Genomic DNA, 22843 nt, shown 5'->3' with positions numbered 1-22843 from the left:
TCTTTAAGAAAAAGTCGCTGTCTGTGGAACTTCTGATTCGTTTTATATCCCTCATCTTTGAGCGTCTTCTTCTGCTCCACCGCTTCTGCCAGTCCCCCAAGTTGCCGCTGTTGTCTGAGCGCTGAGGGAGTTGCAGTGGCTCCCCTTTCCCATCGTTGTTGCTTTGTCAGTTGGACAAGCATCCTTTCCGAACCGTCTTGAAACTGCACGCGTTCCCGTTCCGTCATTGCGTGATTACGCTCACTTATCCGTAAACCCACTTATAGAGGTACTCTGGACTAAAGTCACTTTGAAGACAGGCTGTTGATGAAGCGTCGATGAAGTACAGTTGAGCCACTGTTACACAACCGCAGCTCTTCCGTTGTCGGTGGTGACCCCATTGCGAACCTTTATACGACGAGTACTAGACACTTTTCAAGCATTTGGCAAATATACTAAAACGCTCAGAAAATGTTAAAATGAGACGGATGATCCTCAGAGCTTCTAATGGATAGCACTTCGCGGTTGCTGAGGCCCTAACTGAATGGTCGGGGCCCCTGCTAGCAGACCACCAAGAACGCACAACCAGGCCAGGCGATATCAGGTGACCCCATTAACAGAATAAATGTCTCAGCCCTTATAAAAAAGTATCATTCAGCAGTCTCATCAAGCTTCGTTGAGGAAGGAACCTCTAGACCTCCGCATTATCTGTCAGCCGCAACGGAGTGCACGTTTGCAGTCGATAAATGCCAGTTTCCCAGCACCGGCATATAATTTGGGCACAATATCGGTTTAAAACTTTAGATGACATCTCTTCAGGTGTGTTAATGGGTACTTCCGCCCAAGGAGTAGCTGTTTAAGCTTGAAGGCTAGCAGTCGTCTTGTTTCATGCGCACTATGTGCTGTGTTTAAGTGCGTCCGGGTTTTTGAGATAGTAGCTCGATAAGGGATGGCATTTCTCAAGAAGAAGAATGATGAAGCCCCTAGATTCTACAATGCATCAGAGGAGCTACCAATTAACAACGCTAGCGGTACAAACCGAAAAACTGGAACGACGATGTAGATTCGTAGGACTGTGATCAAGCCTACAACCACAAGGAAGTGTAGATTAACCCCAGGCATAGAAGAAAAAGGAACTAGCTAAGCAGCGAAGCAGTTATCAAGGAAAATGAAATTTAGCATCAGTCCGTTGAAGCTACCAAGGGCCATCTGATAAAACCAGAGATACAAGCTTCATTTCACAGAAGAGCCCACTCCTTCACACAAAGTTGTCCTTGCACGCCTCTCTCAAGTTCCTGTACTCGAAGCTACTGCTTTCGCCACACATGTCAGCAGATGCCCCCGGCACCGATTGTGACGAGGAAACGACTCAGCTTTGTTTTGGTACCACTTTAACATGAGACGAACAAGAATCTTTTTCTCATGCTGGTGTGTACCTCCTGTTCAGTTTCTTCCTGCATTTCTGTTTCCCTTTTGTAATCAAACTATCTGAAATCACGACCATTTGCACAAGTCCCGCACTTGGCTTCTCAAAGTTCTACCAGCTTCATACTCGAGGGCGTTGGAGGCTTGACGCTCTTGAGCAAGAAGTACTAAGCGTGTGTCTCTGAAAGAGGTGTGTACAAAGTGTTACGTGTAGTCTGACCGTAATGGTACCAATGTGAGGCTCATACAAAAATCACGTATGAACTTCTAGCACTACACATAGAGGTAACTACTGGGTTTATGTATCGCATGAAACGGGCAATATTGCGTTGGGGAATTGGATGAAAGCTCCGGTTCTGAGCGCAAGGTACACAGACATCACGAATGGAACGGAAGCAGAGGCTTTCACATTTCTCAAATCTCACCTCCAAGAACCTAGAATGCAGGAGGCTTATTTCTCATTTCCAGCTATTAGTTTGAACTGATAAGCGTCCACTAAATCTAAGAAGCAGACTCAAGGAGAATTAGCAAATTAGCGCAGCACCAGTGGGGGACCCAAAGGCCCTCAGGCTTGGCAGGGCATGCGAAAACGCTAGGCCAGATTATCTTTGTGCGCATTCATGTCTACTCTTTGTACTCGAATTTTTTCCACTTGTTGGCCGTGTTCGCAACTTCAGCACGGCTAGACTTTCAGTGTTGATTCAGCTGATGAATTCGAGGCTTTTTGGGGATGGCTGGCGGGCATTTTGGGGATGGCTGGCGGGCTTTTTGGGGATGGCTGGCGGCAATTGAATAATGTACTAGAAGTCACTGTCCGCGGTGGAACTTATTAACAGCTTTAAGGTTATGCTGCTGTGTATATTTCGGAATACTGTGTTGTGAAGTCGGTGTTTATGTTGTGCGCATGTGTGAGAAGATATGTAAAAGCACTCCATGCACCTAGGTAGTGGATTTGTAACAGTTCACCAAAACCAGTTAGAGTTCACTTAGACTGGGAAAGCATCGAATGAAAGTTCGCCGAGATGCTGCTTTTACAGAGGACGCCAACCACGTGATTCTTTGAGATATCCCAACTAAGCCAGGGCGCAGTTGTATTTATTACCGAGAGACGCTGCACGCTTGTGCATTGAATGGTGCATTTGGCTGAAGACTGCGAAACATTTTAACAGCCGAGCCAGATCAGAGCACTATGGTGATGGACAAATCTACCCATGTATCAACGATGGGGACAACGCGCTAGCTCCATTATGGTGAAAGCATGGGTCGCCCTGCCGTAGGCACTGGCGCTGGGCTACGCGAGCTTGTTTTGGAAAAATGCGTCATTTAAATAGCTGAAGGTATGTATTATCACCCTTTTTGACCCATGAAGTCACAGACCCGCGCAGTAAGAATATTGCTACAAATGGCACGAAAGACAACTGGTGTGCATGTTGGCGACCCGTGACATGCAAGGCGCTGTTGCCAACATGCTGGCGCTCAACGTAGGATGAGAATCTCCAGGCGGTACACTGAAGAACAATGCACTGAAGAACAAACACATACTCTCGCGGTTTGGCCCAATGGATTGCTTTTGGAGGCCTCGTTGGAGAAACACCCGTGGTAGAACAGCTGGCAGAAGCTCTATGAGCTGCACGCCTAGTAGGGGGGCTATCGGGTGGCAGCGTAGGCGAGATCCCCCGCACAGTAGCGGTTGGTACTGCCACAGTTGCAGCAGCGCACAACCTGGCGAAATGGACGATGCCTGTTGAGCCGAAAGGGCACCTTGCTAGACTGATGAGGTAAGGGGCAAAACCCTCTACACTTCACGTGCTTAGGACTTCTGTCGGCGCTGTCAGTTTGGCAAGTGCAGAGATGCTGCGGAAGCTTTGTTAATGTGCGCCAGCGAATGAAGGACCAACCGTGAGTTAACCTCATCGATGGAGGGCCTTGCCGCACTATGAAACGAATAGTGGTCTGCAAAAGCTCTTGTAAGCTGTATACATGGTGTGATAAGGCGTTGAATGGGTCCCTGGCAAGCTCACCTATCATTCAAGCGGACCGATTCATTGCAGGGCTTGTTGACAGGCGCTTGAGGCTCACCTCACCTTCGAAATGGGCTACACTTTTGGTGAAATAAATTGATACTTCTTGTCTTTTGGTAGCTAGATGCCATATGAACGGTGAACTGCCGGTCACTCCTATTCACTGCCACTGAATTCTCCATGTACATACAGTAGCGGCTCCAGTTCAATGAAAGCGAAGTTTTACTTCCGTCTTTATGCACAATATTCTTTGGACCACACGAGAAGGCGACAGTACAGAAGACCACGACAAATATATCAGTTTATGGAGTACCGAAATCCTGGGGACTTTTGACGGATCGACGATATTCAGTGTATCGAAGAGCTGGCTGCCGAGGGAGCAAACCGTACTAAATTTCTGCATTCTGAATCCTTTCTAAAGAAAACCAATTCAATTCTGCAAATACTATTACACATTTTAAAGCCACATTTCACTCATGACGGGATGTCAGCCCGGAGGGACTGCGAGGCCCGGACAGGCTGTGGCCTCCTCGCGAACTAGAGTGGCCTCATACCTATAGGGCATGAGCTGCAACCAGTAGCTTATAAACACATAACATGCAGATGAAGGCTGCAACACAACCCACAGGGAGTAATGGTATCCCGAGCCTCACTACGGATGCCCAGCGCTGGCACTCGCCACACGTAAAGCTTGCATCTGCTACTTCCCAAGTCGCACATTGGTCATCATAAGCTTGGTCAAACAATACACGCATTGAATGAATTACAAGAGAAGGCTTTTTCGCAATTCAGATTGCGGCAGCCTGCAAGAAGCTGCGGCAGCCTGCAGGAATACCCTGGACCACTGGCACTTCATAGCTCCTCAGCACGCCTCGGCCTCACAGCACCTGCATTTCTCTTTCCTTAGGTCTCCAACTAAATAGCCTCTTGGACATGCACTTGTCGCCTCGCTTTCCTCAAACGGAGAGGACGCTCGGTGACGAACCGTAGTCTTACGGCCTGCGTCTCACACACGTCACCAAGAGAAATCGCTTTGTTTCTTCTTCTATTCCGTCAGCTGGAAAGTTCTTGAAACCATTAGCATGCAGCATTTTCTAAGTGGTGAGCTGTGCACCCGAAGACGAAAGCCACCCTTGACGCCCTGCTACATGATGCGCTGCTCCCTAAGCGCGGTGACGGGGAGGGTTGTTTGTTGGCACCCTAAGCTGAGGGGGTTCTCGCCCTCAGCTTGCACACAATGGTATATGTCAGGCTCGTTTGCAAATCACGTTTGTACTCATTTGTGCACTTCGGCGGACACATGGTGAGCGTTGAGAACAGCAACAGACAAATATCTAGGAATCCGTGCCCTGACTTGAGCAGCTTCCTCGAGCAGTTGCCTCAGTACCACGCCGACGAGGAACTATCTGATGGCGCTTGAAACAGAAAAAGCTTTCATCATATGCCGGCCCGTTTTGCCTTTCTGGACTCTGTGTGCAACTTAGTCTTACATCAATATAGACGCGATGCCCGAAGCGACTGATTCCCGGGTGAGTGGCCGTGTTGTCATGGCGACGATAAGAGCCTTTTAGTGGATGCCTGCATCTCATGGCAGTGAGAGCAGTTTGCTCTCAATGCCATGAGATGCAGAGCAAGTATGTTAACTCATGAGGCGTGCGTTGGTGCGCAGGCTTTATGCCTCGTCGAGTGTCTGCCGTCTGTCCTAGCTGTGCTTGTCAGCTGGGACGATATGAATTTGATGATCCCATTCGCCCTGGCTAAAGCAGCTGGTCTGCTCAAAGAACAGGGCAATGAGTGCACCGGCATTTGTAAGAGGAGATGGGATGCATGAATGCGCAAAAAGTAGTCCACCAATCTTGGCACGCTACATAAGACAGGGATGCAAGGTTCACGCCGCAGCAGAGTACCGTTTCTGGCGGCTTCAGCGCGATGAGTTTGATGAGGTCACTTCCTTCAGAGTCTGGTGGATTTTTTACTTCCCCGGCGAATTTTTATTTTCAAGGACGTGACGTGCAACAGAGAGCATAAAATCTGTCCACGTGCAGAGCTCCGTAGTAAGCTCAGTAGGTAAATTCTATCTTGAGCGTATTAGTTTTCGCCTTAGGTCGTTTTCTAAGAACAGTTTCTTGCGCAACTGCACTGCACAGCGCAATGGTTTGGACCCAGACTCCACGGGCCACTACGGGCCACCGCGGAATTTCACAGCCATTCGTACCACACAAAGTCCTCCAAAACTTTTAAAGTAGTGAGTATTGAACCGCATGGCAATAGTTTTAAAGAAAGTGACGAGTACATGTGATCGCCCTTGTCCACAGAAGCCCTTTCGAGGTGTCGTTGCCACTTGTTGAGAGTCAGTACATAGTACTGCAGAGCGCGCTGTCATATAAATGGACGGTCTGCATGTAGGGGGCAAGGCTGTCTCAGCGACAGAATCACTGCCGCCACGATTGGCGAATACAAACAATATGAATTGTTCAGGTGTTCTCAGCTTTCACAGGAGAAAGGGGGCTTTTCACTTAGTCGCAAACTTACCCGTAGCTCCAAAGTAGGATCGCCACTGCACAGCATAGGGTCTACTGAATCTAGCCGAGCTTCTACCGGAATGATCGAATTACATACCACGAATGCTTACAAGTCTTCTTGGCAGGGCACATTTGAGGACGTTCCGCTTTCCCCTCAGTTCTTCTTTGCGTAGGGAGCATACTAATATTTCGGAATTCTGTTGCTCCAATTTGATGCGATGTCTTCGAGACAACGGAGTGTCTATATACTGCATCTGAGCCCGCCAATTACAAATTAAATGCGCGGCCTGCAATGCTAGTTCTTGTCCTCGACAATGCGTCCCGTTTGTGTCTAAGAATTCAGTGCTCTTCTGGGAACTTAAAGACATTCTACGGTTTTCAGTTAAAGCAAAGGCTACTACATACAGCGTGGACAGTCGGGTTCTGCAGGCAGACTGTTTGGGAAGCTGCACACAGCTACTTGAGAAGTGCAAGAAGTCCTTACCTACAAACAACAGAAATAGCAGTGCAAAGGCATGCGGATGTTAGGGATTTCGGAAGTTGTGGAACCTATCTACAAGCGCGTATTTTCGGGTGCAGCTGGTTCCATCACTGCGCAACGGGAGTCCCGGAGGAGCTGTTCAACAGTTGGTACGGGAATGAAGGTAGTTAAATGTAGAGTCATAACGTGAATATTAATTAGCCTCTAGGGGAATTTTCAGAACGTGAGGCTTCAAAGGAACGAATGCTCATGAGCGCAGGCTGAGAGACTCCACAATAAGCGCCATGCTTCACACCAATGGAGACAGGCAACTTCCGTTGCCCAGCTTCCAGAGCACTGTTCCAAAAAAACCTTCTACAATATGCACCTTCTCATCTCTCACCAAATTTTTGTGAAATTCTTGAAGAAATTGCTTTTTCTCTGTCTAGGGACTTCAAGGGGTTAAACGAGCCCGTTGTATCGGCGCTGCCGACTGATTCGATGACACACACTTTCTCCTCCCTCTCCAAAGCTAATATTTCAATGGCCCCACACAAGAATTTGTACGTATATGCTCCGATACCCTATGCTATGCTAGGTGCAGTTCTCACTCGATTATGCGCGAAGTGTGTAACCTTTCAAGGGAAAAAGATAGAGGATGTGGCCGCTACGAGGCGGAGAAGCCAGTGCACCTGCTGCAGCCACGATTGGCGAATACAAACAATATGAACTTCCAACAACAACATATGCACAAGACAAAGCACCAATAACTGATGAAGCCCATAGAAAAAAGCGTAGACATGAGGAAAGGAATCTTCTAGTCAAAGAACCCAACGCCATCGGCCTTGGCAATGTACTCAAGGGACAGGCACCACTTATGAGAAGAGAGATGTTTAGGCGAAGAATCTTTCCTATACGATTCGAGGAGTCCGCCAAAAACGTTGAGGAAGTGCAACAACTACTTATGCAGAGGCAACCACTTGGCCAGTTTGTCATTTCGGTGTTTTATCTTGCACTTCTCCTGATTTTCATCGCTTTTTCGTTGGAAATTACCAGGACATTTGAAGCGGCAGATGGAGTGGCATCACCGATAAAGTCTGCCCTGGCACCGTCATTATCTAATTTTAACTGGGTCAGCTACGAGGCTGCAAAAGCAGCACAGATAACTCCGACACCCGCGTCAGTATCCGTTACTCCTGATTCAGGACGCCCAAAAAATGTCTTCACGATCAGCAGCAAATCTGACGTGGCCTCTTGGCTCCTCTATGGATTTATTCCCCTTCTTTATGGAGCAACGTCAGGGACAAGCAACTTGGGCACAGCAAGAGTAGTTGGGAACTGCTTTAGGCTCACATTTCGACAAGTATGTAGACAGTAACAGGTAAAATGTGTTTGGAAAACTGAGAGACTTGAATTTGGCGTGATTCCTCGGCAGTTCCAAGTGTAGAAAGCCTGCCGTGGCTTCCGCGCCGGCAATCACTATGACTTCCCTCAGACTGACGTCGCAGCAGTCCACGTTTACGGAAGCTACTGGCATTCTTTTTGTCCCTTAATTATTGCATAGGTCCAGCTGGAAGAAGTTGAAGGGTATGACTTGGGGTATGAGGGTGTTTGGCCATTAAGTTGGGCTGGTGCCTCTGCCTCAATTGCAGCAGCAAAGCTGCGGTCAGAAAACCCTCTCACAAATCCATCAAGCTCACGATTTACATACTCTTACCAGTTTGCTCCCTCCGGAGACGACAAAGCATATAACCAAGGGGGAGGATACTATCAGGTCATATGTGAAGGTGGGTCGTGTTCCAAAAAACACTGGCACTTTTCGAAGGAAACCAAGTGATCCCGGCTGACATAAAGCCTTCATAGGAAGCTTTGCTTAATCTTTGAAGCAGTAAGTCACATCTGTTGCGGTCTGATTGGGCGCAGACTCAGTGCAAGCCGCTCAAACAGCTCTACAGCAGAAGCAAGCCCCTTCTCGCTACGCTCCATGGTTTGTTCCGCTGCCAGTAATAGCGGATCGCCGAACAATATCAACTGTAGTCGATTTCTTTTCCATAAACCCGGTCACGGAGACATTTTCGTATTGTGCAGTCCTCTTTTCTTTTACCAGTTCAGGTATGGTGCACTGCTGGCTGCTAAATCAAACAGCAAAACAACCAAATCCTGTTTCACTCCATACAACATGGGTTTGTCCCCTTTTGCACGCAGGGTCGGTCCAGGCGCCATTGGTGTGGGTTTCGTCTCTCGCGGCGTTCTCTGCACAGTCTGACTGTCTGATGCGTTACGTTGCACTTGGCTTGCTTCTAATATTCTTGACTCTTTACCTGCTGTGCGAATGCGAGGAGCTGAAGAAGTTAGGCTTGAAGTCTTGGCTCAAAGAAGGCTGGACAATGTTCCTCTTACTGCATTTGTGCGTGCTTCTTTGCTTTCTTGCCTCTTTTGTCGCTGTTCAAATCGTCGCGTTGCTTGCACCCAAGCTCGAGCTCACGGCAGCAGATGATGGGTATTACGAGATATCTGGGACACCCACTGCGTCCGACGACACAGGGTTTTTCCAGCTGATCAATGACTACCACTCCCTGTTTCGCGCCAACTTTGCAGCGCAGCAGGCATGCATTTTTTTAGGTGCTCTGGCAGCAGTAACAGGATGCATACTAATAACTAGATTGGCCCCTTCCACTACAGGGATAGGGATAAAATCTCTACAAATGACGTTCCGCAAGACGAAATTCTACATACTGGCTTGCAGCCTAGGGTTGCTTATTATAGTTCTTATTTTCGTCTCTTTTGGAGACATTTCCTTCGGGGATACAACGAGCAGCTTTGCCGGATACTACGAGAGGTAGGTTCTTGGCCCATTCTCGTCTGCGCCTCGTTGCCATTACTTTTTGCGTGCCCATTACTCGCTAAACTTGATCAATTTACACACGTCTGCGTAGATGATGCTCCAACTGAAAATGTAGCGATTGCAGAGACCAGTGTGTATGACTGAAATCAGGCTATACTATGCTTGCCCGTTTTAATGCAGCTTGAAAACATCAGCGGCATTCCTGCTCGGCGGAACAATTGGAAACTACGATGTCTACTCTCTGACTTCAATCAATTCTGTCTTTTCTGGGCTATATTTTGTGCCTCTTTTCCTTCTCTTCTCGGTTTTCGGCTTTACATTTCTTGTTGCAATGGTCCTGACGAAGTACAACTGCTGCGCACAGAACACTGAACAAAACGTCACGAAGTACAAGCTCAACAAACAAGTATCAGACCGACCCATAACTTGCTTATTAAATGACTGTGGGCAACGCAGTCCTGCACTTTATCTAATTATGACTTTCTTTAGATAAAAATGAAGGGAAAATATTTTACTTCATTTTAGCCTGCAGCCGCTCCCTCGGTTACTGTCAAGGTTGTTGTACCAAACACTAACTGGCAGATACTGCATTGCACCAAGTAAGCGCTTGGCACACTAACAAGGTTCCTGTTGCGCGCTTTTCAGGGCCTTTTCCGAACACGGTATGAATGGTTCAGATATGCGCTGAAGAAGATGTGGATGGGTTTTTGGAAGGAAGTCTGCAGATGCCGATCGAAAGAAAAGCTGGAGATACTTGCCGAGGACGAGTTCGAAGATGACATCAGAGAAGCTCAAGAATTGAAAGCTTCAGAAGAGAGAAAGAAGGGACAGCAAAAGCGAACAACGAGTGACGAACATTATTGCAGGCGTGCTACTAAAGAGGAGACCCGCTCTTCTGCAGAGGAATTCTACGAATCACCTCCCCAATACCCTTCATGGGTTTGGAATGAAATCGGGATGAAAGATCCGCTGAGCATCTATGCAACAAACTCCGGTACAGATAATGCTTTCTATGTGGATGCAGCAAGCATGGGTAAGACCGCGACTTCGCACGTGAGGTAGGGAAGGAAGCCTTCTAAACTCATACCAAACACACCTTGCGTTTGTGCGCAAGCGAGACTTACTTGCCCTTTTGCGAAGTGTACTATTTCATCGCAGCGGAGTATTCAAAGACATACGGGTACTTTAATGGATTTGACGTGGTCGACTATACAACCTCAGGGGAAGGTTATTTCACGCCTAAGCTTGCAGTCAATACAGCGCAGAAGGCACCAGCACCCTCCATCGCCAAAGTACTCATTGGCTTCTTAGGGTCACTCAGCAATAGTTTCAATAGCGCACTAGAACAAAGAATCATACTTGCAGCGACGTGTCAGTGCATGACTGAAACAGCTGCGACAAGTGGTTGATACAGGATTTTTATAAAAATTTAGCCAAATCTCATCGTATATCCAACGGAACTTCTTTGGTCACTGTGTTTGTAGGTTTACCTGCTGGTGAGACATCAAATGCAAAAGGACCACCAGGATGCTTGGAAAAAGCTTTTTGTAGTCGTCTTTCTTGTAGTCGTCATAGCAACGATTACCCTACAAGTGGGCGACTATTCGTGCCGTGACAATAAGTACTTGTTAAGGGGCAACATAGCTTCTCAGACTTTCAACCTCTCTTTCGCTTCCTGATCCCAAAAAATAGCGTTCAAAGTATATAGCAGATGTCTCCCCTGCCTCAACGATTTGTTCTTTTCGCAGCTCTCGGTAGACACAGCAGCCGATATGCGGGAAATGGCTCGCCAAGCTGCTTCGAGCACGGCGTTCACCTTGGATCCTGTTACCTTTGGCTGCCCAGATTCTTCCCTTGGTAAGAAAAGACTAAAGCGCATTGATTAAGTTTTACTCTTTAATATGCTTATCTGCCCAGCTGGTGCAAAGCTTGGGGCGTTCATAAAAGACTTAAAAAATTGCAACGTGTTTCACCTGAGCACAGCCTGCGCGCATGGCAATTTTTTGTTGCACATGAAGCACGTATTCTGCTCCGCAGGCTTGCCCAATGTGGATGTTACGATAAGTCTTCCCACGCAGCCTCTATTCAGTATAAGCACACCGAGAGACCTTTACAGTTGGCTAGTAGCCGACGAGGGACTGATGGCATTTTTGACGTCCTCCACCAAATCTGCATTGTTTGGCGAGGCATTTCCACAGCTAAGGCAACAAAACGGTAGGGCATTCCAGTACTACCTTAACTGCTGTGTAATTCATGTGGATCCCGTCTGCCTGTTTCTGTTTGGAGGACATTGTTTCATCGAAGTTCACCTTCCTTAACTGTTTCTATTGCGACCTTGTGGGTAGGCAACGCGTATCAGCAGCTTGTGCTATACAACTGGAACAGCGCCGTGACTACACGCTCCGTTCGCCTAACATTAGTTCTCCGCGAGGAGGCGTCCTTCCCAACTCAGCTAGGCTTCTCCTGTGAGTCGCTGCAGTGCGAATACCAGCCGCTGTTTGAAACCACTGCCTTCCAAGATTTTTTGAGGCGACTGGCACAGGAGAACATCTTGAGAGACGTTGTTGCGGAACTTACAGTCCATGTTGTCTTGATAAATAGCAACCAGCGTGACACCGTGCTGGAGGCGCATATACAGTTTCCAAGGAATCGAGGAGGCAACGTTACACCGAAATTCTCTGCTGAAACTTTCACTGTGAGTACCCGTGTAATACCAAAGATACGGATATGCCAAATCCTTCGCTAAATAATTCAGTATCCAAAACGGAATTATCCCGCTAAATACAACAAAATCTCCAACACAGTTTGTCTGTGGCGCCTCAGTTGCAGCCGTACTCTACATGGGATTTTACAACCGTAGCTGCCGTGGCTCTGCAAGTGGCAAGCGCAGCGCTTTTCTTGTTTTTCGGATGCTCATTTTTTGTGGAGTTTTGCCGGCTGAGGGGAAGACTGAAGGAGGAGCGTGAAGACTACAGCTTTGGCTTATGTTTAGGAGTTTTTTTTATCGACGACCTTTTCAATGCTTTCGACATCATTGGCTTCATTGTACTGGCTTGTGCAATTTTTGTGTGGGTACTTCATGTGTGTGCTTCACCTCACGCAGAAGTACTTAATTTAGCAGATGATCTCTCCACAGCTTTAGTTGCCGCCGCTTCCGGGGCCACAGAGGAAGCGGAGGCAACCGCGGCAGCTGGGGTTTTCTTCAGGGCCTTCAGTTCAACGTCTGCCTTGCTCCGCGTCTACGCTCAATTAGCGGCGGCTATTTTGGCCGCTGCCTTTCTTCGTTTACTCCGACTTGGGCGCAAACGTAAGCGCATGACCATGATGTTTTTTGCTGTTGCTTCGGCAGCAGAAGAGATGATACAGGTCCTGATAGGTACGGTACTAATTTTCATGGGCTTCGCGTATTTGTGCTTCCTGTCCTTTGGCCGTTACCTGGAGAACTACTCAACACTGAAGAACTCATTTGTCTCCACGATCATGCTGACGACAGGCTTCTTCCCCTTATCGCAGCTCTTCCAGTCAGACGCCTTTATGGCCGGGGTCTTCGTTTTCCCTTACCTCTTTTTCATGGGAATCATTTGCTTTAGCTTCTCTCTGTGCGTGCTGCTCCGCTCTTTGGCGCACCGCTCAGCAGAAATTCAAGCAATGGAAAGACTTGGGAAGATTGAACAACGCCCACTCTTGAAATCTTTACAGCTCTTCCTGCAGGAGCTTTCTTGCAACTTTCAGCCTTCACAAGAAGAGATACAGGCTCAACAAAAGGAACTGGAGCTGGAGCACCTGCAACAGCAGGAGGATGAGGCAACAGCATTTGGGAAGAAAACAGCATCAGACCAGAAGGCTGACTTCGAAGTGCTACAGATGATTGAAGCAATCGAGCGGAGACGAAGGGAAATGCCACTCAAAGTGGTCGACCTGCCCCCAGACGTCATCACCAGTGCGTTGTCTGACGACCAGTATGCCGCTCTGCCGGACGAAGTGCGATCCTTTGCCAACCAAGAAGCGGCTCTCTTTGTGGATCGTTTCCGTAAGTTGGCGATTCAGTTCCAGCTTGGCAGCGGCGATGTTGTATCTCTACTACAGCAGCTAGAAAACGATGCCTACGTGGAGCTGTGGGCGCTTGCTCATGAAGTAGCCCAGCAAGAAGGTCACTTGCAGCATGAACTATCAGTTTACACGTCGCACGTTATCAATGGGCAACAGCGGCTCTTAGGCTATATTAAGTTCCTCGAGCAAGCGCTGCAAGACAAAGAGGAAGAGCTGCAACTTCAACTTCAGGAACTACGGCTTCTAGAGATAAAAGTTGAAGATGAGAAGCAAGCTGCTGAAAGGTATGGAACGACACGATAAGTGCAATCAGCGCTGGCCGTCTGAGGCACTAGTATGCCGCAATGCATGTATCCCAACATTCTGATCACCCATCGTCGAGCTAATCGTGCAGTGCTCCTTTAGCGGGCAATAAATAGGGAGGCAACAGCAAGCTGGAGTGCGAAAATGGTCACCAGGACGCTGTAAGGCTCTCCACACTTCGCAGTTTGAAACAGTAGCTCCCATTTGTGGAAGTTTTGATTTCAAGACTATCCCGGAGGGCTCGAACGGTTTGATAAGCCAATGCCCTGCTTCATGCATGTACTAGAGAACGCTGCGGGGTGTCGCCAACTGGCGCACAAGGCTCAAATCACTTCGACGTCAAGCCTACTGCATGTCCTGGATGTGAGCCCCTCCCTTATGTGCCCGTCTAGAAACGTTAATGCCACACCATTTCGGTTTGTTCACATGCATCAAAAGAGGTGAACAGGCATGTCAGCTACTCCGAAACTGCAACGAGCGCGGTTGAAACGGTCATATGGGGAACAAATCATGCAACGTAATTGTATTGGGTTGGCTTGTCTTTGTCCCGCTCCAAGAACTCTCTGGCGATCAGGTCCTGTATTCTTTCCTTCAGTAGCTTAGGAGGCGGCTGGAAGAAGTGCAGCTGGGCCATAACCTCGCCTACTAGCTGCTGGTGCGACAGGCTCTGTTTTACAAAATACAGAAAGCAACAAAAATATTGCTAGAAGTCCATCTTGTGCATATAGCCGCCAGCGAGCTTTTCAGGCTACAACAAATGTGGTCGATAGGATTCTGCCTGACCTTGCGTGTCTTCATAATGCGCACGATGGCCGCATCAACAGTGATGGACCTGTCCTCCTCAACACGTGCTGCATCAAATTCAGTTAACAAAAATCACAAACTCCCTTACATGAGTCGCTACGAGCTCCACAGATTATGAGACACTTGCAGACACTTGTCATAATTTGCTCATGTTGCTAATGCTGCCTTTAGATGCCCATAAAATTGCAGGGCACAATCAGCGGATGACAGAGCCAGAATACCCCGGCACTGTGCTTCCTCTTGCACAGGAGTAGGTAACTTGATCTTCCGGTGGAGGCATGAAAAGCTTTCATTAACCTGGAAGAGATCGCTCTCAGTCTGCAAGATGCGCAAAGGAGTAGCACAATGGAACGTCTGTGCTTTTGTGTGGAAAGTTTGATGGTCCGGGTGTATGTGAAGCATGTCAGGGCTCCTGCTACGACAACCCGTCACGGTGGCGCAGCAACCAATACTCTAAAACATTCCTTGCAAGCGCATGTTGGCGAAGCCGTTGGTAGCATCATCTATTTTCCTGCAAGCAGTGCATTGCTGACTTTCTTGAGTATCTTAAAACGGCCAAGCATAAGTGACCCCAGCAGCTTCTTCACTGTCAACTCGTCAAGGCGTAGCTCTTCCACAAGCTGCTGTACCGACAAAGCAGGATCGCCGGCGCAGCATATGGTGCGACCACAGCCGTCGTCTTGTTTTCTGTTGAACCTTAGAAGTAGAGCTGCCTGCATCGTGTTGCATATGAGGTCTTGGCGATTTTGGAGTTGTGCAGCCACAAGCGCAGTTCCTGAAGAAAGGACGGCAATGAAGAAGCATGGCCAGCTTAACCGATTGTCGCCGCAGATTGTCTTTCCGCGGTTACGAAACCCCAGTGTCTCAAAGGAGCTGGAGAAAGTGATTACTTTTGCAGCACATACCCAGTGAGTTGACCCATGTGAGCTTCCTGTGTTGTGTTTGCGAGGTGTAGAATTGTTCAAAGGCGTTGACGCATTGGGCCAATTGAGGCGGCAAGCGCAAGTCAGGCGCTGCAGCAAACCGAACTCCGTCACAGCTAAAACATCGCTGGTTGCACAAGATTGAAAACCAGCGTCTGGTTTAGGTAGTGGGGCGCCATAGACACAAGCGTTGGCTCGGCATCGGTGCCTCGTAAATATGCGGACTCTTAAGGAATTCAAGCTATCTGTCAAGGGCCGTCCTCACTTGCCTGGATATGTTGGCCAATGCGCAGTGCTTAGGGCCTGCACCGAAAATTCTACATCACCTATCATCACAGTTTCCACTGTGGCCGATGAGACGGATTCTTTGATCCTGGATGCACTCTCATTTACTTTCGACTCCTGCTCATCCGTCTTTCTCTTCAGCTGTTCTTCTTGCTGCTGCTGCTGGAAAGATCGCATAAGACCAGCAGCTACTTGGAGATCGTTCACCATCCCCTCCACTTTCGCAGTGAAATGGGCACCACATTTAAGACGCAGCTTCGCTATTAGCAACCGCTCGAGCTCGAGTGATGCAGAGGTCTCATGCAACAGCCGACGACCCAACTGCGTTCTGGGAACACAAAAAGGGAATATATATATGCATTATACTGGCATCGCATGCCTTCGACGCTGAGAGCACAGGAAACTGATGTGTAGGCAAAAGCTGACGACAGTTGATGATGTGCTATCGGCAGGCTACCCTCAGCTGGTTAATATTCAGTTTTGCACCTGTATTGCTCAGCAAAAAGGTCTTTGTCCGTTACGTAGTTGAAAATTTCAACAACTTTCATGAGGCACTCTTCGATTTCATCGTCACCCATTCTCTCGCCTTGCGCAACAAAGCAGTCTTGTGGCAAGCGCGTGATCCTAGCTAATGAGGAAACAGAGAGCAGGGGCTATATCTGCAGTCTAAGTAGAGAAATGGCAGCACTGGTTCAAAAGTGTTCCTCAAGGCTTCGAAAATTGTGGACACACAAGTAGCACAGGACACTTCTCACTACTAAATATGGGTCTGAGCACATATCTTGCAGAAAGATACATCTGGAGAAACAGCTCTTTCCGTCCAAATACTAGCTTACCCCCAGCCTTCCTCAAAATGCGGTCACAAAACGACGCCAGCAGTTGTGCAAAAGGGGGCTGTAGAGATTGCGCGTTGACGAAGCTTTCAAACGCTGAAGCATGTGAGAGTACACAGTTCAGGTAAACTGACGAGCTCAGGCTCAACGAAAAATACCCCTTTTTTCGGCTTCTTACTTTAGCCGGCCTTCCCCACTTCCAAGCATGTAATTTGCCGGCACATCTTACGAACCTTCTTTTAGTGCCTTCTGGAATAGCGAGTCAGCCTGAGGCGTAGGTCGTGCTGAAGAGCCCAAAGCATCATGCGCAATACGCTGCTGAGCTCGAAAGCAATCCAGTGTGATACTTTTGAATCGGTCGTGCAAATCCAACACGCTCTCCACAAATCGGTGCTCAGCGATGATATCCTGTTGCCTCTGTTGTTGCTGTGTCAATGCAGCGTTGCTGCTGCTGCTGGCCGAACCCTGCGCCCTCATCTGTTGTGTCTCTTTCATCGCGGCAACTCGCTGCTGCACTAGCTAAACAAGACACAGAGCAGTTATTCGAAAGAGGAACTATATGCCACTTTAACGCATGAGTTTCCAGGCGTGCTACGGCAGCATTTGGCCCCTGCTAGTTGTTTCTAAGTGTTTTTCAGTACAAACCTTGTCTCCACAGGCCGAAATGTACACCTTGAACTGCTTCGCTAGGTCTTCAACCGCTCCATCCACTAAGGCAAATAATCTGTGGGCCATCCGTAACTCCGCTCGTCCCTCCCCAGCCAGAAGGAAGGGAATCGCCGTATCTTTCTCTAGTAGTTCCTGTTGATGTTGCTGTAGAGTGCTTTTGACAACGACTCCCAGCAGCTTACTGCTACTGCTGCTGTGCAAGTACCTCTCACATCTGCGCGCTTCAGCCTCAAGCGCCGCCTGCAAGTCAGTAATCACACATGCAAATGATAGCATGGGGCAAACACAAATCTCGATTAAAATATAAATCGCCACGCTAGATGCCCCACAAACTGGCGACCAGGGAGCATGTGGTGGAGCAAAGCCAGATGAAATTTTCCCCTGTGTACGTAAAGCCCGTTCTTACCTCCGCAAGTAGCAGGTATTCGGAGAAGGTGCTACTTGCAATCCACTCTCTGGCTTTGCGGTCATAGAACTGTTTAGTGGAAGCTAGAAGCAGGTCCTCTAGCTCACGCTGGTAGAGGCCCAGCCCTTCATCTTCAGGGTCAAGGCCAATATACATACACACTAGCTGCGCCACACTCTCCTCATCCAGCGACTCCCCTACAACATAAATGGAATGCCACCTGGTAATTATGCTGTTGCCTGTCTCTCAATGGGCGCAAAAAAATACAGCAGAGTGTCTTGTGGTGCCGGCATCCTGGCAAGGTCATCGCGGCCTACAGCATGTGCAACACTAGGCTAATCCGGTGCTCACCTTCACGCTGTCGACGAATCGCATCTTCGATGGCGGCGGAAACAGGTTGCTTGACCCTTTCAAAGACCTGCACGTGCCCCGCGCAACTCTCCAGAGTAAGTACAGCAAGAAATAGTATCCCCGCAAGGGGGGTAAGCAAAACAGTTTGTGTGCTTCGGGCAGCCTTACATGATCTTTGAAAATCGCAATGCCCCTCTTGACCAGGGGAGCCTCCATGTACATCTTGACATAGTAGCGATCTAGATATGCAAAGAATTTTTGAAGCCACTTTACCAAGGTACGGTGGTTCTCCCACCGACACAGCAGCTCCTCCAGCAGATCTGAGCCTCTCCGATTCTCCAGGGACGGCAGGACCTGATCAGGTGTAAGCGAACAATGTACTACGTTCTATGTTCGTAGTATCTAGACATCTTCACGTTTCCACAACTGTGGGGAATTAATCATAAGAGCAACATCCACTGCGACGACTGGTAAGACTGGAGGGACAATACTGGAGGAAGGCATGTGTACGCTCTTAAAGGCCTCTATGTAATCTACATAGAAAGGGAATGTGAGATCTTACCGTGGAGTGCACATAGCGAACAATTGAATCTCCGTAAAGTTGATAGAGGTCCTGCGAGAAATTGTACGGTGACCGCTGTGTACACATCGTGTAGACCATCCTGCAGGCAGAAGTGATCGCCAGATGTGTCACATTTGATTTCGGATTGAAGTGTATCGTCCTGGGGGGATGGATGGTTCTTTATAGAAAGGACTTTACTTTTGAATCGCTACGTTATGGGTGCACGGCAGGTGCAGCGCAACCTTACGTGTATATGGCTGCATAGTCTTCGTTTGACACGACACATACTCGTTTGCTCGCATGGCCTCGTTCAGGCCTCTGCTCCAAAAACCGCTGAACCTTTTCAATCCCCTGGAGACGCAGTTTTGTCCATCCCTCCTCCAAGGTCACCAACTCTCCGTGCCCATCCATGGCCACAGATAGGACGGCTCCCTGACACCGTCAGCTGCCCCTTCGCACGGAAAGGCGACAGAAAGGAGCAGTAGGTTCGCCTACTTCCTGTTCAGTCGAACAGGGGAACCGCACTGTCTGCACTGCCAGGTCGCTCAGTGGGAGGCCCTATTCCGTAGACACCTCCGCTTAGGCCGGCCATAAGGCAAACTTAATATCTCGGGGAAGCATCTGTTACCTTTGTTACAGTCGTTTTCGTGCAACACTTGCAGTCACGCTGGTCGCTGCAATGGCACGGTAGTGCTCCCAAAAAGCTACCAGTTCCTCCCGACCTGGCTGGAAGACCTTTTCCCCCTCTTTTAATGTATACAGCGCTTCTGCTGCGATTGCAGCGTATGTAGCGCTTAAGTACAGGAAACACCCTTAATGAGGTTCCTGCATGCCCTCTTGCCCATTAGGAAGCCTACAGGCGGCAGCCTACACTGTTCTCTGGAACGTAGTGTTGCTCCTAAGCAAGAGCTAAAAGCATCAATACATGTAATATAAATTGTACCAAAACCACTTACTTTGTTTCACTTCAATGCGGAGTCCGTGGTGCTCCCTCGGGGTGGACGATGTCCACACTAACACGCTGGTCTCTTCCAATGTAACAAATGGGGTTAGTGACTGTCACAGGTACAGCTAAACAGAAGCCCCAGTAATCTCTTACACATATAAAAGAGAGACGATCACAGGATAACCATATTATGGTGGGTTTAGTAGACGACGTGAGCAATGAACAAATGGTGAGCGGAGGGTGGCCAAAAGTGCTGTAGCGGAGATCTTAAGAAAACCCTGCGGAAGCTGGTATGTATACTCATGCACCTTTTGCAGAGTATATTCTGTGCACTTTTCAACAAGACACGATGCTGTTTCCCGTGAAGTGTGCCCAGCCCTCGTCTACACTAGCACTTGTCCCGTTCACTATCCATCAGGCACGACTCCTTCACGCCGGTCTTCCAGAGCAAACACAGTGCGTCAGGGGAAAGACTTAAATTGGAAGAACTGGTAAAAGTAACTGAGAAAAGGTTTCGGTCTAAATACGCTTCACCGTTATTCTACTGAAGGTTGCCTATGCTACAATTAGAAGCTGGGAAGCCTCCACGTGTCCTCTAGCGAGGTTTAACGAAGGTGTATTTTTTGTAAGAGGATATGTAGATGCCTTTAGGCATTTTCCAGCCTTCCTGTGTGGCACAACGACGATGGCACCAGCACAGACGAAAGCTCTACACAGGAACTACTCCGGCGCAAGCAGATAAGCTTTCGAGTCTTTAATACCCTTGATTTACGGTACGAAAAGTGTGGTTTACAGAATAGCTCCTTGGGCACTGGAGGTGTTATGAATGTACCAGTTCAACAAACCAGTGGGGTGGAATAACACAACACAAACGAGGCAGAAGGACACCTGGAGCTGATTTCGCCTTCACCACTCTGACAATTAATGGCAGCCAAATATGCACTCTGGAACACCACAAGGCCCTTTCCATGAAATGTTTGAGCCCCATTGGTGCAATGCTTGCAAGCATCGTCACTATCTTACCCAAAAGTGGCATACCACAGGCATCTCACATTGAGTCGACCGTTGCCTCGTTCTGCGCAACCAAGATTGGAATTTTGGGTGTCGAGGCACCTGAAACAATAGGATTAAATCGTATGCAGGAAATCTTTTCATTGTCTTAGGGCAACGGGTGATGGCTGACGCTTCAGGAGCAGGCGTCTCCATTGTTGCTGCTGCAGGTGCGGCAGCGGGCGGCGCAGGGGATCCATTAGTTGGGGAGTGAGATGGAAACGCATCCAGGAAAATTGGGGTGAAATTTAAGCCGAGCACGGAGCCGATTCCAAAGCAGGAATGGCGATTAACGGCTCCCACTGACAGTGCAGTCGTTGAAACCATGAAGGTTCGACCGCTGAACTGATACTGGGAACTGTGCCACAATCTCTGAGGGTGGCAAGGCCGTCACTGTCGACGATTGTGAGCCATTCATTAAGCATTTCAGGGGCACTGAAAGACGAGCCTACTGTTCGTTGGGGAGACGTGGCAACCCATCACTGGTCCCTTCTGGCTCGGGACCCCAGCACAGCGCTGGCAGCAAAAAGGGCAGCAGCGCAAAAGCCATGCGGTCAACGGTTTTCTTCGGCTTTAGCGGCCGCACGTGCTGCTGCTGCTGCTGCTGCATCAGCTGCCGCATCTCCTCCTCCTCCTCCTCTAAGTCCTCCTCGTCCTCGTCCTCCTCCTCCTCCGGCTCCGCCTCCCCCCGGCGCCGCTGAAGTGGCTGTACGGCGCAGGTGCGTGAGCTGATTTAGGCTTCTCTGCCGAGCAAAGGGTTTGCTCAGCTGGCTTCAATCCAGCCAGAAGGGCCATGCAAAAATTCATGTTGGTCAAGGAACGTGATGGACATATCAGCCAGCATGACCAGCACGAAAAGGAGAGGCCACAGGAGAGTTACTCTGATGAGTAGACGATGTTTAAAGCGGAGAGGGCAGCTGAAACAAGTCCTGCCGCACCAAAGAAAAGTAGTGCTGACACTTCTGATGCCTGAAGCGCTGCGATAAGCTGCTTCGATGCCAATAAGAAAACACCGGGACAAAGCGTGCAGCCACTTCAGAGACACACCGTGACAGACTGTCGCAACAGCACAGGAATGTCCATCTAAGAGCTTCCACCACACAACTAGCCAAGAAAAGGATGCGCTGCTATTAGATGAAAGCTTCATCCGAAATGGTGTGAGCTTGCTGAGCAGGAGGACGGAGCTGGGCTCACACGCTGCACAGCCTGCTGTGGGAAGACAGTTGAATCCTTAGAGCATAATATGTTGACTTAGGAGCACTTGCAAAGTTTGGCGTGCCCTCGCAATGGGAAATTAATGAGCTACCCATGATGGCGGAAGAAGCACCAATAGAAGAGATCTGCTTCGATTTCCCTGTTACAATGTGTATGGCCGAAATGCCCAAAATCGATGCAGGAATATGAAGATACGCACGAGGGTATTCTTTTCAGCGAAGGGGGTATTGCGACGATGCCGGCAGGTAAATGCCACTTTAACTACCACAGAAGGTGTAACAGTCATTCTCCCACATGGCTGCGAAAAGTCGCCGCACTGGGTGCGCGACCTTGCCTAGTAATTTTGTAAAATGTGCAGCAAAACCAAGTACTGTTGTAATTCTCTAGTGTTGCACCGTCGAATGACAGCGTTTTTGTATTCTTCAACCCCTGCGGCCCATTGAGGAATGGCTGCCCACGTGTCTACATGTACTCCATCTGCACAAACCAAGAGTCGCTTTATGGTTTTGGGAATTAAGACAGCAGCCTTGCCGCAAGCATGTGGCCGTGTTAAGGGCGTCACGTCTCGGTCTGGAGCTTTTGAGCTGTAGACTGGTTTCCTCAACGTGGTTGTCACACACTGGATGTTTCTATGACTCTGAAGCACATGCCTGCAGTTGAAGCCCTCCAGTTGTATCCCAGTTTGAGGCCCTCCAGTATTTTTTGGATATGTGAGTTGAACAGTGAAAATTAGCTCGGAACAGTTCGCTGCTTTAGAGTCCACTCATTCAACGCCGCTTGCCGCATGCCAATTTGTTTTGGCGCAAAGATTACTATAGCTCGTTCATCTGCTACCAGAGACTCGGGCGGGCAGATAAATGCATGAAGCGAATAGGAAGGACTTCTTACACAATGCTACAGACGATTTCCAACGCGCGCTGCGGCCGGGGCGCCCAGCATAGTGCCTACGCAGATCCACATTGCCATTTAAAATACACTTCACGAGAAAACATGAGGTTTAAGAAGATTAATTATCTTGCTTCTCTTGAAATACCACTCAGTTTTTGTTTTAAAGGGATGCAAAGGTGCTCAGTGTCTTACCGTCGGGCGAGCAAACCAGCACCTCCCAAAGTCGAAGTTAACTCACTTCGCAACGCTCGATGCCTTTTTGTGGGCCACAAGATCTGCGCATGAATCCAAATGTTGGTGTTGATG

At 48.7% G+C, this 22843-nt stretch overlaps 5 protein-coding genes across 5 annotated transcripts; 3 read left to right on the top strand and 2 right to left on the bottom strand.

The window, feature by feature from the left end:
- Positions 1-7065: 7065 nt before the first annotated feature.
- On the top strand, positions 7066-8244 carry ETH_00004740 (uncharacterized protein; the record flags this gene model as incomplete). The annotated part of the gene is made up of 2 exons (XM_013372339.1): positions 7066-7770; positions 7972-8244. 2 exons carry the CDS (start codon positions 7066-7068, stop codon positions 8242-8244), a joined length of 978 nt encoding a protein of 325 aa, XP_013227793.1.
- A 436-nt stretch (positions 8245-8680) lies between these two features.
- Positions 8681-10931, top strand: ETH_00004735 (uncharacterized protein; the record flags this gene model as incomplete). Its single annotated transcript, XM_013372338.1, has 5 exons — positions 8681-9246; positions 9433-9658; positions 9898-10285; positions 10411-10544; positions 10737-10931. The coding sequence occupies 5 exons, from the start codon at positions 8681-8683 to the stop codon at positions 10929-10931; spliced, it is 1509 nt and encodes a 502-aa protein (XP_013227792.1).
- A 93-nt stretch (positions 10932-11024) lies between these two features.
- ETH_00004730 (uncharacterized protein) lies at positions 11025-13605 on the top strand (the record flags this gene model as incomplete). Its single annotated transcript, XM_013372337.1, has 4 exons — positions 11025-11109; positions 11290-11466; positions 11598-11947; positions 12076-13605. 4 exons carry the CDS (start codon positions 11025-11027, stop codon positions 13603-13605), a joined length of 2142 nt encoding a protein of 713 aa, XP_013227791.1.
- A 508-nt stretch (positions 13606-14113) lies between these two features.
- Positions 14114-18849, bottom strand: ETH_00004725 (cullin family protein, putative; the record flags this gene model as incomplete). Its single annotated transcript, XM_013372336.1, has 15 exons — positions 14114-14272; positions 14389-14456; positions 14631-14727; positions 14943-15184; positions 15315-15422; positions 15602-15945; positions 16104-16203; positions 16454-16546; positions 16684-16969; positions 17096-17359; positions 17526-17722; positions 17877-17943; positions 18045-18230; positions 18439-18538; positions 18686-18849. 15 exons carry the CDS (start codon positions 18847-18849, stop codon positions 14114-14116), a joined length of 2475 nt encoding a protein of 824 aa, XP_013227790.1.
- A 2033-nt stretch (positions 18850-20882) lies between these two features.
- Positions 20883-21517, bottom strand: ETH_00004720 (uncharacterized protein; the record flags this gene model as incomplete). Its single annotated transcript, XM_013372335.1, has 2 exons — positions 20883-21140; positions 21482-21517. The coding sequence occupies 2 exons, from the start codon at positions 21515-21517 to the stop codon at positions 20883-20885; spliced, it is 294 nt and encodes a 97-aa protein (XP_013227789.1).
- Between the last annotated feature and the right edge of the window lie 1326 nt (positions 21518-22843).

Source organism: Eimeria tenella, genomic scaffold (genome assembly GCF_000499545.2).
Source record: "Eimeria tenella Houghton genomic scaffold, Eth_scaff1, whole genome shotgun sequence".
NCBI lineage: Eukaryota > Apicomplexa > Conoidasida > Eucoccidiorida > Eimeriidae > Eimeria > Eimeria tenella.
Note: the sequence above shows the minus strand (reverse complement) of the source record. Positions and strands in the feature narration are given on the sequence as shown.